This window comes from Bidens hawaiensis, unplaced genomic scaffold (assembly GCF_021521415.1).
Source record: "Bidens hawaiensis isolate Kalapana, Puna unplaced genomic scaffold, B.hawaiensis_p1.1 tig00004973_1, whole genome shotgun sequence".
NCBI classification, from domain to species: Eukaryota; Viridiplantae; Streptophyta; class Magnoliopsida; order Asterales; family Asteraceae; genus Bidens; species Bidens hawaiensis.
This window is the reverse complement of record NW_027491313.1, coordinates 1,036,037-1,055,923: the sequence shown is the minus strand read 5'-3', so window position 1 is coordinate 1,055,923 and position 19,887 is coordinate 1,036,037. Positions and strand designations below refer to the sequence as shown.

The 19,887-nt window shown below is 36.3% G+C and overlaps 1 protein-coding gene across 1 annotated transcript; it reads right to left on the bottom strand.

The window, feature by feature from the left end:
* Positions 1 to 576: 576 nt before the first annotated feature.
* LOC143628410 (NAC domain-containing protein 54-like) lies at positions 577 to 4,899 on the bottom strand. Its single transcript, XM_077098015.1, has 6 exons — positions 4,667 to 4,899; positions 3,298 to 3,575; positions 2,892 to 3,221; positions 1,766 to 2,212; positions 1,560 to 1,635; positions 577 to 1,253 (listed from the first exon to the last, which is right to left on the bottom strand). The coding sequence occupies exons 1-6, from the start codon at positions 4,821 to 4,823 to the stop codon at positions 700 to 702; spliced, it is 1,842 nt and encodes a 613-aa protein (XP_076954130.1). The 5' UTR covers positions 4,824 to 4,899; the 3' UTR covers positions 577 to 699.
* Between the last annotated feature and the right edge of the window lie 14,988 nt (positions 4,900 to 19,887).

The following is a 19,887-nucleotide window of genomic DNA, read 5'->3' as shown; positions in this document are numbered from 1 at the left end:
TAATGTGCCACAAGCTAAGAAGGGTTGTTTCATATCCATTATCACTGCATATTATCCATATTATATAAATCTTGTATACACTCAAACGCTATACGCATAAAGAAAAGAAAAATGCCTCAACATTTTAGTTACTTTTAGGCATCCGAGTACGTTGAGTCAGCCCTGTTTGTTGTAGCTTTGGTAGTTAACTCTTATCTATCTTCCTATAATTATGTTGAAAACTTTGTATATATCGTTGAGTATAATAACATAAGGTATTTGGCTTGAATAATCATTTCATTATACCCAAAAATATGTATATAGAGATTGCAACACAATTATGGAAGGATAATTAGGAGTTACGTACAGAAACTACTACAAACCTTAACAAATCGAATATTAATTTCAAACTACACACCAACGCTTACTTTGAATTGTGCTTCCCCCCTTTTCTTTTCCCTCACCCTACTCTTTCATTTCCGAGTTTAATAAATATAAACCAAATACATAATAATAAATAGATTATAGTCACTCCCCATGCATACAACGAAAAGCGAAAGAAAAATACAAATATTAATTATAATAATTCAACCCGCGGATAGTTATAGTTATAACTCCAGGGAAAGCTAAGTTTTATCGTTTCTTATAGGTATACAACTTCACTTTGTATGGTTAGAGACAAATAATATATAATGTGAAAATGATATGGAAAACTTGTAATTAGTAATTATGGTGAACCCATATTGTAGAAAACGCCAAAGCCAATGTCACACATGGCCATATTACCTTCTCCAAAACCACACTTGAAATGCTCCATTGATCTTCATTGTTCACAAGTGAACCATTTTTTAACTTTAACTTCATATCACTATGATCATTTTCTGTTGATTCTTCAAGATAAAAACAGCATATCCACATAAGGGAAACCAAGGTGACAAAAGGGCTCATTTTGTTCTTGGTGGATATTACTCTCTTTTTAAGATTCGGTTGATCATAAATCATTAACCCTGGGTTCAGTTGGACTTTGACGGTTTGGGAAGGGACTATTTGCTGAAAGAAGGTCTTGGAAGCATGTCCGGTCGACACAATCAACCCGTGACTGGCTTTGGTTTTTTCGTAAATTTCAAATGTTGGAGTTGTGGTGAAGTCATCTAAATCGCCCTCATCTAAGAAGTTATTGTTTGAGTTGGTGTGGTCTTCGTTGACAAGTTGATCATGTGAGAGTTGGTCTTCTGTGTTTTCCATGTTGTTGTGATGGCTGCTTGATCCTGCAACTGTTTTCAAATTCTTAGTGAGATGTGTTCGGACTGGTTCGACCAAGAACCGGACAGATAACTAGATTGGGAATCAAATACATAAATAGTCCGATTATGTATATTTGAACCATTATGATTGCTATTGGTTGGACCAAGAACCGTACCGGTTGGTCCAACCAAATTTCACTAGCTTATTTTTTAGATAGTATATAATGATTTTTAACAACTTAAACTAGTTAATTAATTTATTTAAAGTTTCATACTTAATAAGGTCTTAGATTCGAATCTAAAGAAGTACATGAAATTTCTCTTAGTTATTATTACCTTGAAACTCTTGCTCCTCCCTCTTAAAATTTGGTACATTTTCCACTGGAACAGTCTTGTAATCTTCCCAAAACGTCTGTAAGTATCAAGAATTAATACCAGTTATAACAACTTTAGGATAAAAAAGATATAGTTAAATCATGATTAATTAAACTCGTTTTGGTAAAAGAGCACTAACAGGAACTAGTAAAAAGATTGATATTTACCCCCTCAAGATCTTTATTAGACATACCAACCCATCTCAAATTCTCAGCCATTCTATTAGTTCCAAGTTGTTCATCAGCATCACCAACCTCAATAGACCTCATATTCTGATCATCTCCCATGAACCTGAAGGAACCAACATCATGCATTTGATTGTTAGTATTATTAGCCAGAAACGAGAAATCGTCTTCATGATGGCCGGAATAACCTCCACCCCAAGTATTCTGATTGATGAAATCTTGTGAAACTTGAGCAACAGAAAGGATTTCTTGCAAAATGTCATGCTGAGGACCGATCGAATTTGAGAAGTCGCGCATGCTGCTGCTTGTCTGTGGCATGTTCATCATATCTACATAGCTAGTAGCCCCTTGCTGTGGGAGATCTTGTAACTGCAATGGAGGCATTGTTAACCTTTGTTGCAGCCTTGCACATTCTAATGCTATGTCAACCTGAGATATTAATTAGGAAATGTCATGACATAATAAATTCGATAACATAACATATCATTAATTTGCTTGCATGGGTACACAAATTAAATTTAAATGTTCTGATCATTTGTGTATAAGAAGAAATATAATTTTAGTTGGGTAACTAAGTATAAAAAACAAGAATACACATAGTAAGCATCATTCTATATCTAGAATTATTCAATGACTTAGTTATAATTTATATCATTTGGTTTTAAAAAGAAACATAAACTGTGTGCGTTTGGGTGAATGAAACGTGGGGCGAGGTTCATTACAACACGCCATATTTTTTTAAAAAAACAAACCAAAATTTTTAAGAAAATGCTTATCAATATCTTTGGCTAGTTTTAAAATTGTACGTGTATTTCTTAATGAGTATGTTATGCAAATGTAGGAACCTTCAAATTAAATTTTCAAACATACGTTTATTTTATTTTTTTCTAATTTTTAACCATTTACTTACACATAAGCAAAATTTGTTCATATATCATGTTTTTGAATTATATAAACTTTGTACTGGATCAGTCAATTTTTCTTTTATATAGTTTAACAAATTTTATGATTGAAAAGTTTAATAATTTCTTTTGTTACGCGTATTCTCGCAATATATAATGTTCAGCTTTCCATATTTTACAAGACTACAAGTTATGTTAGTTTGTACCTTGGATGGGGGATAAGGAACATTCCCACAGTTGGTGAAAGATGGATTTGGAAAAGTGAATGCTTCTTCTGATAGGTACTGCATCCATCTGCCATCACTTGTTTCACTTGAGATATATGGAGTCCCATGGTTGATATCAGATGAAGATGAAGCCATTGGTGTTGGATAATTACAAGTTTCCATATCTTCTCCACCCCTTCCTCCCTCTGAATACAAGTCCATGCTTGATGAGTGATCACTCGCCACCGCAGCATAATGCGCTCCAACGTTTGTCTTTGGAGCATTCAAACTCTTCTTAAACACGCGACATAGCGAATAAGCATCCTGCAACTTTTAGAGGCCAAAAAACAGATTTAGACATATATGTTACCAATCACTAAGTTATTATAAAGAAGGTTCAATTTACCTTGAGTCCAGATTCGCTCTCGCATTCTCGCTCATCAAGGCGGTACTCGTGCATAACCCAATCACTTCGTGCACCATGCGGTGCTCTCCCTCTGTAATAAACCAAAGTCTTCTTCATCCCCACGGCCCTAGATTGTGAGTTCACATTCCTGTCCTTACCCGTTGCCTTCCAATAACCGCCTTTCGTGGCTCGATTCGTCCTTGATCCATTCGGGTATTTACGGTCTCTTGGACTAAAGAAATACCACTCTAGATCTTTGCTTGGCAATAATGACTTCCCTGAATAATTATATGAATAAACATGTTACATTCTTCCAAACATATTATTGCAAGATACAAAAGAACATGTAAACAAGGAGCAGATTAATTTGGTAAAATTAATATAAACTTAGTCTGTTTCTGGAACTAGATTTGGTGAGATTAATAAAGGAAAAGTTGGTAATCATATCTATCTTTGAAAGAACAGGTAAGAATAGTCAGGTTCTTTCCTCTTTAATTGGCTTTTTTACTTCAATCTTGTCAGCAAATAACTAAAATTTGTTCTTATACGAGTTTAAAAGTTCGTGGGGGCCACTTTAATTCCCTTTAAATATTAACTTTCCTCATTAACTAAAAATCATGCATCATGATGATCTTGTGCTCAGTTTTTGATCTTAAAAGTTTCAATCACATTTGACTGGTCTTCTATATATCCATATCTATGTACATATATGCATGAACATAAATATGTTTATATGTATATATACTTATGTGTATGTGGTTTCTGTACTTAGTTATCACATATTATGAGCCATATATATTGAAAACATAAAATAAAATTAATTATGATGAAGGTGGAAGCACGCGTAACAAACACTAGAGAACCTTCATTTTTTCTCCTTTGGCCACCAAGAAATAGAGATTAAATCGAAAGAATATAAAGACCCTTTGACAAGAATCTTAATTCATGATCATGCTCTTATTGCTTTTTATTTTATGCTTTTTTCTTTTACTATTCTTGTAATACAAATGCAGAAAATGGCTATCAATGATCGAACTGATTGTATATATATATACATTAAATTAAATAAAATTTTTATAACTCAAGATGTACGTATTAACATAAGATATGTATTGAAATATGCCATGAGGTGTTATTTATAAATAACAAACCCTAATTAAAATTATTACTTTGTTTTTGATATTTTGATTTTCCATAAAATTAGTTTCACGTATATTATAGTTTTAGAATATTTGTTGATACTTGCATAAACCAGAAAGCAAACTAAATTCTAGAATGAATTATATATATTTTTTTCCATAACAGTAAATAAAAAAGGAAACTTCAAATGGATGCATGACATGCATATATATATAATATATAAAAATACCTGGTAAATCCCAAGGTTCGCACTTGTAGAGATCAACTTCAGGGATAACTTCCAGTTCGATTTTATGTCCATTTATTTTCCTCTTGAGATAATACGCAACAAGCTCTTCATCAGTCGGATGAAACCGGAAGCCTGGAGGCAATGAAACTGGGGCCATTTATGTTTATATATCTATGCGTCTCTTATAATATATTATGAATAACACAAGAGCTAGCTAGCCTTGAGACGCCAAAAACACTGCATAAGAAGTTGATATAGATAGATTATTAGTCATCAAACCATTTTACGAATACATCATACATATACATGAATATATAGAGAATAAAGAGAGAGAGAGAGAGAGAGAGAGAGAGAGAGAGACCTTAGGGGAAGAAGAAGAAGAAAGAGGGAATGAAGCGGTGGGTGTTTGAGGGTTTTTGATGGAAGGAAAAGAGAGAGAGAGAGAGAGAGAGAGAAGGTGAGAAAAAGCAAACGGGGTGGGATTAATAGGAAGTAGGAACACGTACTTTATCTTTAAATAAATTTGTTTTTTCATCAGCTTGATGCTTTTTTTCTTTTGTGAGTCTTCTTCTCTTTCACTCTCCAAAAATTTATGATAATTTTTGTTATAATTATATAATGCTAATAATATTAGGTCTAGTAAGGACAGTCTGTCTATTCACGATAATGTGAACACTTGAATCATCTTTCTTTGAACGGATATATTGTTATACTTTATGAACAGATATATATAAGTTATGTTCTAATAATAGTATAATACCAATAAAACCATTGAACCTGTTTGAAATATTTAAAATCGAGCTTGTGTTGGGAAATCAGAGAAAAGTTACGGTTTTATTGAATTAATGTGTTGTGTAAATTACAAGGAGTTTTGTGCATATGGTCATGATAACTAGGGGTGAGCGCGGTACCGTACCGGTACCGAAAATTCCGATCCCGAAAATCACTAATTCTTGGTACCGGTATCGAAACTAACTGGTAGCTGTAGCTGGAAGCTGCTAGCTGGTAGCTGAAAGCTGCTGGCTAGAAGCTGTAGCTGGTAGTTGTTAGCTGTAGTTTTTTAGAATTATTTAGGTGTTTGGTAGATTAGCTGGAGATTTTAATAAACTAGCTGGGTGATCGCGTTGTGCATCGTTCTAATCCGAAACCTATTCTGACTTGACCCCTTTCGACTCAAAACCATACCAATATGAACCGGACTAAATTAGCCCTTTTTGCATCGACTCGTTTCGAGCCTAATTTGGTCTTACACATGACCCGGGCTTGCCTGACTCGACTTGTTGCCAATCCTAACTAATAATCACATAATATGTTAATTTTTTGAAGTTAAAGAAGTATAACAATATGATACTCAAATTAAAGAGAATAAAATGCTCGTTTTTATGATGCAATTTTTAAAAATAAATATTAACATGTAAAAAAGTTATCATTTTTTAAAAAGTCATGGGGTAGTTGGTTTTGAATATGGGTTAAATATGTAATTATTATATGAATTAACAAAATGTGATTGAAGTTCAAGTACCAAAACTGTAAAATTTGAAATATGAAAAGCTTGTAGCTTTTTCTAAATGCTACTAGTTGGAGTTTTTAGCTTCTAGCCTTTTCTCCTAACCTAAAAGTTTCAAGCTACTCTAATCAAATAAGACTTTTCAATAAATTTGAGCTTTTTGTTAAAAGCTTGTAGCTTAAAGCTCCTAAAAGCATCCAAAAGCTCTTTGCCAAACATACTAGCTGGTAGCTGTAGCTGGAAGCTGCTAGCTGGTGGCTGATGGCTTGAAGCTGTAGCTGGTAGCTGTTAGCTGTAGCTTTTTAGAAATATTCATGTGTTTGGTAGAGTAGCTGGAGATTTTAATAAAACTAGATGGGTGCTCGCGCGGTGCATCGTTCTAATTTGAAACCTATTCTGACTTGACCCCTTTGGACTCAAAACTGTACCAACGTGAACTGAACTAAATTAACCCTTTTTGCATTGACTCGTTTTGACCCTAGTTTGGTCTTACACATGACCCGGGCTTTCCTGACTCGACTTGTTGCCGACCCTGACCAATAATCACATAATATGCTAATTGTTTAAAGTTATAGAAGTATAACAATATGATACTCAACTTAAAGAGAATGGAATGCTCGTTTTATGATGTAATTTTTTAAAAAAAAATATTAACGTGTGAAAAAATTATGGTATTTTAAAAGTCATGGGGGTAGTTGGTTTTAAATAAGGGTTAAATATGTAATTATTATATGAATTAACAAAAGGTGTTGGAAGTTCAAGTACCAAAATTGTAAAATATGAAATACCAAAATCTTGTAGCTTTTCTTAAATACTAAATTGGAGCTTTTAGCTTGCTTTTTCTTCTATCCTAGAAGCTTAAAGCTACTCTAACCAAACAAGACTTTTCAATAAATATGAGTTTTTTTCTTAAAAACTTGTAGCTTAAAGCCAGAGGCGGACCCACATAGGTCCCTTCGGGGTCCCAGGACACCAATGTTTTTTAAAAATTACTTAGATGCGGTATATTAAATTTTGTAAGGACCCCATAAAAATTAATACTTGGAACCCATACTGTTAAAGCTGAACTGGTCTAGTGGAAAGTTTCTTGTTGTTTCTTTGGGAGGTTGCAGGTTCAAGCCTCACCATGCTCAGTTTTTGTTGTTTTTTTTATATCCTAGTCAATATTAGTTATTTAGTTAGAGGTATTTGTGTTTTTTCTTTAGTTTCTCCCATACAACCATTATCACCATGTGACATATATAATGACAACATGGGTTTTACATATTCTTTTATTACTTATCTTGTCTATGTATATTATAATTAATCATTTATTTGTGTAAGAGTTAGTTTTTCATGTCTTGGTTATTTATGTAAGACCATATATAGCTTACGTTTATGCTTTTCGGGTATAAATAAAAATGAATTAAAAGTGTATGCTCTATCTAGTTTCTAATCTAGATTATTTCTACTTACACGTTTCCAATGACACCATATTTCTATGTTTTATTATATTCCTCGTCTCGACCCGACCCGAATAACGACCGACCCGAAAATTTTGTAAACCGAAAAAATTGGGACCCCATTGGTAAAAAATCTTGGGTCCGTCACTGCTTAAAGCTCTTAAGAGCTTCTAAAAGTTTCTTGCCAAACATACCCTATGTATAACTAATTTTTTTACCAAAAGAAAAAAAATGAGGTACAATTCCCAAATTTGCCATTTCAAATTCTTTGTGCATTGACTGGTCAAATGTCATCAATGTTCAGTGTGAGTTACTGGCAATGATAAGATTGTCAACGTACAAACATACAAGTAACATAGTATCATTTTGGTGTTCAAATGTGCACTTATGAAATCCGTTATCACTAAAACAAGTGTCTACTCTTTTACACCAAGCACCAGGAGCTTGTTTTAGATCATTTAATGCCCTTTTAGCAAACAAATCATGTTCTCTTCCCCACTTTTGATGTATCCTTGTGGCTGATAATTAATATAAACTTGCTTCCGATAACCATTTAATATAAGCAAATTTAACATCCATTTGGTGAAGTTTCCATCCATATTGCACAAGAAGAGTAATAATTCATAAACTCACTACTAGAAAAAGAGTTTTCTAATTTGTAGGAAATTTGTTGGAAAAAACAGTTTCTAACAAAAAGTTACGTTGAAAAAACACATGCTTAAAAATCGTTTTTAACCGTTTTCCAACAACTTTTCTTACAAAATTGCTATAAAAACATGTGGGTAAACTTCATACAACTTTCCTAAAAATGCTATTTTGACTTAACATAATATTTATTAGATAATGTTGTTGCAAAGTTGAAGCTTATTTTTTTTGTTGAAAATCTGTTGGGACTACTTGTTGTATGAAATTTGTAGGAAATTTTTGTAGGAAAATGACTTGTTTTCTAATAGTACCTCTTTCAACACGAATGACGGGAGCTAACACGTACTTCTTGATAATTTATCCCAAATTTTTTAAAAGTAACCAGTAACTATTATTTTGGCTTTATATTTACAAATAAGTTTATGATGGGAAAGTAAATCAACTAACTCCCATGCCTTGTTTTTGACAATCCATTTCACTATACATTGCATCCTTCAACTTTTTTATCTTTAGAAGCTTCCATGATATGGTCTGACGAATGATGATGATGTACAGAGGAGGAAATATGCTTTATCCTTTTATTTCCATGTATTTCTTGACTTCAATGGTTTAGTAACTAGTATATAAGGGTTTTGTATTTTGGTATAAATCACTAATGCTTCTTTGGCGTAGTGCTATTTTTGGTTAAATGTTCCTTCGTTTCATTATCATTTTGTAACATATGACCCGACATTTTAGGGGATGATGTGTCTGACTCGTTTAGAGACACAACGATAGAATCTGTATTTCTTGATACTTCGGATTTGTCTTTAGGAATAACAAACGGTGTCTCATTCGAATGTGACTTATCGACTAATAATAATTCTTTTGGTAAGAGGTTTATTAAAGTTATAAGCCTTGTTTTGTTCCCTATAACCAACAAAATAATTTTTTCAAACTGATTATCTTCTAGTTTACTTCATTTTTGGTGAGGTACATGAGCATATGCTATACATAAAAAAAATAAAAATAATAAAAAAAAAATAAATGACTTGTATGTCTGCCTTTAATTATTCCACTCCACAATTGTTGAGGAGTTTGTGTTTGCAATTCCTTGGAAGAGCTCCGGTTAATAAAATATGCTATTGCCTCAGCCCAATATTGATTAGGTAATTGTTAATCTTTTAACATACTTTGACTAAGTTCTATTAAAGTTTGATTAATTATTTCTCTCGGCCACTCCATTTTGCTTAGTAAAATACTAGTGACTTGTAGCCTGGTCATATCGTATCATTATGTGTTTATAAGGTTGTTTCTCCCCTAGGTGATTTTAAATTCTAGTCTTATGGTGGATAAAAATAAATGTATAGATGTAAAAACAGAATTAAAAAGTGTGTGAGTTACTTGTTATACTAAATTGAATTAATCGAAGTTACAATTTTACTAATTAGTAAAAATAAAAGTTTGCTACTCGGATAAAAGTTAATGATAAGGTTCATTTTGTTATATTTGTTGTTAACGCTTTTTGAAATAAATTTGTTACGTTTTTAAATACTAAAATGTAACATGTGAATTGATGTGTAGTTTAGTGAAAATACAAGATTTAGTTATTAAGTTAAAATCTGGAAAAGAGGGTGGGTCCAGGCTTTTGCCACGTGAAGTGGGGAGGGTATTCGACGTGTCAAAGCAGGAAGAGTTGCTGGGGTTTGATTGGGGACCCACTTGGTCTTGTGTTTCTTTTCCTTTCCATGAATCCATCTTTTTGTGCTTTTCTTCTTTTTGGAGTTTTATGTTTTCTTCTCAAACCTGTATTCCTAGCCTCACCACCACTGTATGCATATATGTATACTGTATACACATATTCTAATATATATGTAATATTCCATAAACAAGACTCAAGTTATCTAGTTTTGGTTTTGGCAACAAAATATACTTTGATTTTCAACCTCTTATCAATTTATGCATGACAAAACTAGCAAATTAGGAAAGACAAATAGAATCGGCTAAGATCACTAATGTACAACATAAAAAAAACTCAAAAGTACAATGTGATCTAGAAAAACAACCATTTTTTTTAAATATCAACATATGCATTAATTCTAAAATTGAGTAACATACCTACCCTTGAAAGCAATCATAACATTTTAATATATTTCTTACACATTAAATACAAACCGAACTACATCTGAATAATGGGGAAGCGAGCAACAAGTTGCACCGCTATCCCTTTTTGAATCGCAAAGCCTATTCTACTAAGGATCAATCCTTGGTTCATCAGGCTCTGCGAGTCACTGTGGACCACCTTCTGCACCCGCTCCAAAAAGTGAACCGTCTCGGGAGCTAGGGATCCAAATGTGTCAAAGGCAAAAGGAACGAACACATGCTGATTCTCCAAACACGCTGCCTGATGCTTAGCAACCTTCCTAGATTCCGCCCTCAAAATCGTCTGTCCCGGAACGAAGCCATTGTCTCTCAGCCCCACCAACGGGGACACCCCAGTGAGCTTGACACACGCATGCTTACCCCATGTCCATCCAAACACAAGAACGTCCGCAGGACGCAGGGTAGATCTCCCCTCTCGCGGATCAGTCAGAAAGTTAACAAGTGCCTCTTTCTTGGCTGAGATCCCGGCACGCCTAAGCACATCCCATAAGAAATCTCTAACCTAGTCGTGACGATACTTGAATCCCGATAATTCCTTACAGTGGAGGGCATGCTCACCAAATCTATCCAAACATGTTTTTTTACAAATGGGGCATGATTCATCTGGAGGGAAAAGATGAATCATAAGTCAGTATTTAAGGATGGATCTTTATTCAACTGCCGACATCCGTTGCCCAAGACCTTCAATGTGCAGAACAGTCAAAAAAATCATGGGCATGAGCCCCCTTGAGACAAGCAAAAACTGTCTTTTGTCTCGGGATCATATTGAACTGTTCCTCCAAATCATGTACGTGTTTACCATAAAGAACACTCACCAATGTTTGTTAAGGTTTCTTGGGGGGGGGGGGGCGGTCTCCTTATCAGTAAAACCGCCTAGATCAAGGTCCGGGAGTTGTTCCAATATTACCAAGTGCAAATGAGTAGTCAGGATCTACCCCCATAACACCAGCGCTTCGCAAGATGTGGTCCTGCAATTTCCATGACTGGGCCCTAGAAGCCACAAAGGCATATACGGAGACATCCTCTATCGAGAAAATTCCTAAGCCTCTGCAACGCATAGGTAAGGAAGCCAACCTCCACAGGAGATCCCAAAAATGCGGACCTCCACACACAATAATATCTTCAATTGCCCCCCCCCCCCCCCAGCAGGCCTACATCAAAGGCAGACACAACCTCTTTGACATGTTCAGGCTTACAGGTCCGGAGCCCAAACACTAACTTAGCAACCCCCATGCACGAGCGCAACAAAAGGAGCTCACTTTGAGGGTCCCTCAAATCCGGCAGGCGTTTCATAAGTTCAACCGCCCTCAAAGCTCTTTTAGTTGCCAAAGACCGAATAAACCCTGCATCTCGACTAACCGCTCCCCCCAAGAGTTTAACTCCCCTCATAGGCCTGCTAATCTCGCTAGGGAATAAACCTAGCACTTTCTTCGAACCATCGCATGACGGCCAGAAAATCTCCGTTTTTCGAATATTAAGCCTAAGCCCCAGAGGCGCCCCCTTTGAGCGAATAATGCCCAACGCTCTAGCAACCTCCTCAACCTTACCAATGATAGTGTCGTCGTCTAAATACCAAGCATGGAAGGGCAAGGAACATGTCCCCTGCACCCTAAGGATGTGCTGATGGACAACCAACGCAAAAAGAATAGGCCAAGGGGGTCCCCTTGCTGCACCCCGGTAAAAGCCCCAATATGAGTATCCCCCATATATATCGGGCGGGGCGGACATATAAAATCTAGACCCATGGGAAGATGGATGGACATCTGCAGCTAACTTCCCTGAGAAGGGTCGTCCGGTCCACCTCGTTGAAGGCGTTAGAGAAATCAACAGTGAGCATAGTCAGGGATCCGTCAGAATGGAACGCGCTCAGAAACCTGTTAGCACTATGCAGTACCGCTACTGCCTCATTAGGGATCCCAACCCTAATTGGAAATCCCCTAGATAAGCAGCCACCTTTTCCCTACTTTACGCATAGCGAATTTCGACGCAATCTTCTCCAAATGGCCCCCACCGCGATGGGTCTAATTCATCAAGCTTCAACAGGGGGGTTAATGGCGCCGAAGCAATGAACTCTGCAAGAACTTTAGGACAAAGCCCCCAAGCCACAAGTTGACAACATCAGTGATGGCCTTTAGGAGCCCAGAGGCGGTTGGAGACCCCTGGCCACAGAAAGCGTCTAGAATATGTTGGGCCCGCAAACCATCCCTCCCACAAGATATACCTTTAGGGAAGTTTTTAATACATTTCAGCACACAATCATCGTCCACCTGCAAGGCTGGTTCCGATGGCACGGCTAAGGGCATGGTCGGGGGGTCTACCACATGGTGTTTATCTATCAATGCTCTCAATGCACCCCCCAGCAGGCGCGGCCCCGGATGAACACAGGACTTTGATCGCCGCTGTGTAATGGTCATCCGCTACCTTCTGGAGGCACTGCTTGATATTGCCCCTCCCTCTTCTTTAGGTTGGCCATCCCACATCATAGGAAGTTCAAGGAGGGGTAGCACCAACTCCTCTAAACCTGCCCCATCTTTCCAAACAGCCAAAGCCCGCATAATGGAGTAACACTGAAGCGACTTCCTGTTACCAGACCTTCGTTCGTTCCTAGTAGCCGGTTTGACAACACGTAACGTGCAACGAGGCAACAACAAAAGTTTAACCCAAGCCTCAATAGACCCCGATGCATCCACCACCTTACGGAGCCCCCTGACAAAGCCTGGGCAAAAGCCATGTGGCACGCGGCGCGGGATACTCTTGACAGTAGCAATAGGAAGGGCGATAACGCACTCAAGGAGAGCGACATCTACCACAATCGTCCCAGACAAACCACTCTCAAATTCCACCTGCGAATCACGGGGTTGGGGGGCCCACAATAAAATCAAAGTCGCCTCCTACAACAACCAATCAAAATAATACATGTGTAATGAGCTAAATCTAACAAGCTAATTTAAAAGAGAGTGATAAATCTAGCCGGCAAGATGAAAGTGGGATCTAATTAGAATAAGGTGAAAGGAGAATGGAATGAAAACAAAATAATACAAAAAAGGCGGGTGGGATATATCATATTTGGAATGTTTTTTTATGAAATGAGATTTCTTGTGTAATGGTTGATTTCATTCTATTGACCAACCAAAAATATCTTTTTTTTCCCTCACAATGATTCATTTCATTCATCCTCTCATTTCTGCATATCAAACGTTACCTTGTCTACTCATGATGTACTTCAATTATCAATTCGGTTTTTAAAATGCGTAAAAATCAAAGTCTATTTTATCAAGTTGGCGGTCAAGATGGTCAAACAATCTGTTTTAGCAATTTTGTCTCTGGTTTTCATACTTGCTAAATCTTTTATAATGAAATTTTTATATAGCTACTAATATAATTAAACTTTTTAAACCATACTCGATGTAAAATAGTTACGCGTTTCCATATGTGTCTCATTCCTAAAATAAAAATCACGCTTACGTTTAAAAGGATAAAACTGTGAGATTTTGTCCTTGATCATGCGATATTCATCGGGAAGTCCAATAAAAAAGAACGAGTTTTGTGGACACCTAATATTATTTGGTTGGTTGTTCGTCTTTGATCGTGTAAATTTCATGAGAAGCATCAGAAAAATATGTGACACTTATCAGGAAGCTGTAAAATGTGATTTTCGTTTTTTAAACATGTACAAAAGCGTAATAACAACAACGTATTAAATGTTTATCTTAAGGAAAACATGAATTAAAAGGAACATGTGTGAACATGCATGTAACGTAGTAACGTGAACAAGAATACCAAGTTATTAAAATGCGTTTCATATTACATTGATTAATTTAAAGTTGAATGATGATTATGTCTGCAATGATATTTGGGTTGATAAAAATAACAAAAATATTTCAATAAAACAATTATAAGTTATCAGGGTTCTTTTTCAAAATGAAAAAGTTTTTAATATATTTTGTTACGAAACAACGTAAAATAGAAGATGGTATATTTTAAAGACAATAAGGAAACGATATTTTTTTATTGATAGAAATGCCGAAAGGTAGTCGGCCCAATGTCTCTTTTCGGTCTAGAAAATAATCACTTGAATCTTTGCCCAAAGAACAGAATAAAGATAGTATTTCCAAAATAATTAAAAGTTATAAAACAGTTATATATATCAGTCTACTTTAAGAAGATAAATATGACTAAAGAGATCAGGATCCTCTATATATATACAAAGAAATTATACTTGTATTTTACAAATCAAAAGAGTATAATACTCAAGTATATATACATCCTTGTATATGTAATGTTGCCTTTTAAAATTGCAGTGTCCTAAAAAAGCAATACGATTATTGTTTAATCTTCTTAGTGAATGCATGCTTTTAACTTAGGAGTATAGAACATTGAACTTTTTAATGAATAAATAAAGTTAAGCCAACTAAAACTTAAGCCAAAAAAATAGTTGTTTTAGACCTTCAAATTCTAGGACCTCAAACATAGTGATGATAATGAGAACGAATGTATGTTTGGTTGAACCTATGAGGTTGTTCTTGAAACGCGTCTAATGAAGCAGCGGAATGTGTGTTGATTTGCCAGAGATTAAATGGATGTTTTGATTTCAAATATTGATGAAACTTTTCTTTTGAATCTACCTTATTACACTAACATAATTTACTTGCATTATTTTACACGGCGCTAAAGCCTTGTGGTTCATTCTTAATTCTCTTATCTCCTTTCATACCATTCTTCATTGCTTTACCACCATATGTTTGTTGGTTGTCAGCTCTTTTAACACTATGTCCCGCCTTGTGTGAAGACTTTTTTTTCTTCTCTTCTTCGGTCTCTCCGATCCTCTTGCCTTGGACACATTATTCACTCATGTAGATTAGATTTTATTTGTTTTTATCTTATTGTCGCCATGTCGTCACATTTGTAGCGCCTGTCATCACGACTTTTGTTGTATCTCTTGGTATCACTGTTATGGTCTTAGACATGTCACCCCTTTAATTTGCCGCCACAAAGTTTCTTATGTTTAACGGTTCCCATCAACGTCATGCCTATCAGCCGTCGTCATTTTCCGCCACGGAGTTTTCTTACTGTTACACTTTTTTATTTTTATTTATCGTGTGTGTTCTACTTATACCTTCATTGTTTTTCGCTCCAGCATATCATATGTTTTCCTCCTGCTCTCATTGCAGAGTATTAAAGAGAATATATTAGTTTGGGCTTATTGTTATATAATTAATTTGGTTAGAAAAAGTAATTTGATTATGTTTAATTTCTAATTAAGCACAAAACTTTATGGATTTTCTTTATTTTACATCACTTATATAGTTTAATCTGTTTTAATCAAAAGTAACCATTATGAGCTTCCTAAATGAAGGTGGAGGGTCAATCTAGAACCTGATGCTTTATGGTATATAATTATCAAGGATTGGCAATCTAGATAATGACACCACACCTTAAAGAAAAGTTGGCAATGGGCTCAAAGTTATAAGTTATAACTAGTTTTTGGCATGCTATCCTCTTAAATGTAAGCGTGGTTGTAAAAATCCTGACTAGACGTCAATTAGTCACTAATTAATTCCGGTTAACTATGCGAGTGATAATAGCTTTTTTGTCCTGGGCCCAAGTCACTGGGCTTGGAGAAGGTAGGCTGCTTATGGGCCCAAAAATATAAACTTGTGCAAACGAAAATATGCAATCTATAGTTGTAAGCATAGATGATCAAAAGTTGGGCTGTTTAGACTCTTAGTTAGAGCACCATAATTGGAATGACTGGCGTTGAATTTGTTACAACTTGTGTTTGTTGTATAAATATACAGATGTATTAATCCATTTACTTTTACATTTTTTGAGAATTTCATGGATCATGTTAACGAGTCGAATTCGGTATAATTTTTTAAACAGAGTGATACTACAAAAGTTTATAATGTGTGTGAAAATTTTGATAATCATGATATTTATGGTTACTTAGCATTATTATTTTATATATAACAAAGTAGAACTTTGGTGCCGCAATATATAGATTGGTCCACTTGGCACAATGTAATTGGCCAAAAAAATCATGTACTTTTTTTTCTTTTTTGGTTTGAATTTGATAATTAAAATGGTTTTTCGCATTCATTTGCCGATATGCATTTCTGGTACTGGTGGCATTGGACACCACGCCCGGGACCAACAACGTTTAAGTTTTACAAAAGACCGGGTGGGTTTACTGACCGGAACTAATGTAACCGAAATTGGCTGAATTCGCCGTGAAACACCGCCACGTGCCTGAGCCCGATATTACTCGGGTTTTACAAACACCCTAGATGATCTGTCCACTTGTCAACACGTGATTGGGCAAAGCAATTTACTATTTTTTTGTTTTTTTTAAATTGATAATTAAACGGTTATGTACTTCGACTTACTTCTGCCAAGCCTGAGACCAACAATGCTCGGGTTTTACAAACAATCGGGTCTGAACTTGCCTTGACTCACCGACAATGTTGGGATTACCGGCCACATAAACATCGTTTTATATATTTTATATGTTAATTTGACCAAAAAAACTAGGATAAGTTCCGGTACCATAACAAACATAGCCAATACTGACCAAATTCACTTTTACTCATGGTTGTAATGCTCGGGTTTTACCGACTAAATTCTCCGTGCAACGCGTGCGGGAAATTTGTGTCGTTACCGTTACGATGTTTTTAATATGTTAATTTTTTTTAAATTTAGTATCGGTATCTAAACATACTTAACCTATTCCAACCGAATCTACATTAGTGCATCGCTACAACGTGACGGGTACATGAACAAATCTAACTTGACTCGGCGCAACGCGCCGGGCAAAATACTAGTTAGTAAATATTTTAAAAGAAGTTACCACGAACCCATCTCCTTTTATTTATACGAACTTAACTGGCAATTTAAAAACATTAACCGACATTAAAAATACGATATTATGAACACGGTTTTTGTGATTGTGCTTACAAAACGACCTTGTCAAGTAGCAGACTTAATAGTTTTTTTTTTTACATTTAAACCAACACTTTTGATGCTATTTAACGCACAATAATTTCAAACCCTTCGCAACATCACATGGGCTCGACGTGCACTTGTATGGTCTGAAGAGACTTACTTATGTTATAGTTTGAACACAACCAATCACTTCTTTTGTATAAATTAAGGTGTAAAATGAATTTTGTTCAGACACAAACCTAAACATGACTCATGTGTGTGGAGATTGACACGGATGCAACCCCTTTAATCCAAAATTTTATTTTCTTTTTTTTTATATTATTATTATAATATAAAATAATTAGGAAGTTTGGTGCCGCTACGTATCAATTGGGCCAATTGGCGGTACCGTATTGGTCATTATCATTGTGTTTGTATTTGTTTTTTTAGTTATGGTATTATAATGAACATAACGGACCGAATTCGCGTAGCAAAACCTTGATGATGATGATGATGATGATGATGATCAAGATGACGATGACGATGATGATGCTTGAAATTGTATGAATATGTGCACTGATTGTGTTTGTCGATCTGTTATATACGTGACTCCTCACATGCCTTCTATCATCACTTTCGCTGAACCGTCAGTTTTGCTCAATTTCGGACAAGGTGGATCGGAGAAAGAAGAATGTATTGACAGGTGTTAGAAATCAGAAATGTAATAGTAAGTTTTCAAGCTTTTGATATATAAATATGCATATGTAATTATCAACCCCCCCCCCCAACTTGCGTCGAGGCAGAACACATCATATATGGCCACGAGCTCGTAAATAATTCGGTGAAATAACTAATGCAGAATGTGCCTCAAACCAAGTGCGGTATGTCACACCCCAACCAAAGGCGGCGAAACATGCCGGGGTGCAACGGATTGCTCAATAACACTATGACACTATTAAAGTGACAATATTTACTCAACTAGTTTATTTCATTCAATAATCACAAATACAACTTGTTCAAGATAAAATACAAACAATTACATCAACACTAAATTCATTAAAGTATCCTAAAGGTATAATCTAAGTGATGAGTCTTTAATCTTCACAAGAAACCTAAAAGTAAACCTGTAACATGCATAAAAAATAGATTTGATCAACACGAATGTTGGTGAACAATACACTAGTTTTTGATATATGTATATAATGAGGCAAAAATCACAATTCACATGATAGAATAATACAACAACCATTGTAAATGTAAAGTAAATAATCGTGGTTCCTTTCTATTTGGTAACAACAAAAAATACTCGGAGAATGAGGCCATGTTCTACTAGCACAAGGCTAAAGTAGTTAGGGGTGCATATGATCATACTTAATGAGACTCAACAACATAAAAATAAACACTCGTGCACGTAATCAATTTGAGGCATAAACAAAGATTGAGCAAATATTCATATGAACATGAAGAAACACTAACCGGACCCCGAGCAGATTACTGGTAACCTGGGGGTTGGATAGCTGTTTCCCACGAGGGGTTAGACCCTTGGAAGATGGTTCTTCTGATAACCTGCAAAACAGACACCGTGAGCTCGTCACTGAGAAGGGGGGGGTTCCTCCTTGTGACCACCCTCCGGCGTGAGAATCAGACTAGATTGCTCTTTAAATATAAAAGTATATTAAGAGATTGCTAGAGCAGATATCAGGTATAATATGATGATAATGTAGTAAGGGATGATAAGATGAGATGGTCATACCATTTGTGGTATTTATAGCCGAAGGTAGGTTTCCAAAGAGGTATGGCCGGCTGCAACAGTGTTCCTGTTCCACCAACAGTAGCCTACGTACGTGCCCTGCTGGTAGTTGGTGGGTAGGTAGCGGCTGATAGTGACCAGGCCTGCTGTATACTATCCCTTTCCACCAACTGCCGGCTACGCACGTGGTATGACAGTAGTTGGTGAGTAGGCAGCGGCTAATAGTGATACAGTACAGGAGCATGCTGCTCGCCATGCTGTATCAGTGAGCTGTCGTATCTCTGATCAGATCTTTCGCCCATACCTCGTCAGGTACAGTAAAAGGTCCTTCAGTATACAGACTGGCTTATTTGGGCGGGAGTATTCCCCCTCCCGCCTCTGTGCGGGATTGCTCCCGGCTTTGCTCATTCCTTCAGGTGACACTGAATGATCGAGAGCTAAGTACCTAGTGCGTGTAGCCATGCTGCGCGGGTGGCCTTCCCTCATGGCTTGTATCCGAGGCTGCGGGAACAGGCGGAGTCCTTCACCATGGGAGGCATTTCCTGCGGGACCAGCTTGCGTACTGCGCGTAAGGACGTCACGTCTCTGAGCATGGTTGGTCCTGCGGATCCAGTTGGTCTCTGCGCAGACGTCCCTGTTTAAGGTGAGTCTTGCGGGTCCAACTGGGCTCTGCTGGGACCTACCTCTTCAAGTCCCCCCAGTCCAATGTTCTTCTCATGAGTGTTTAATAAAGTGAGGTGAACTTTTGGACTTGAGCAAAGGGTTTTGAAAAGGGTTTTGTAAGGTTTTCCATGGGGATTCTTTCCGCGGAAGT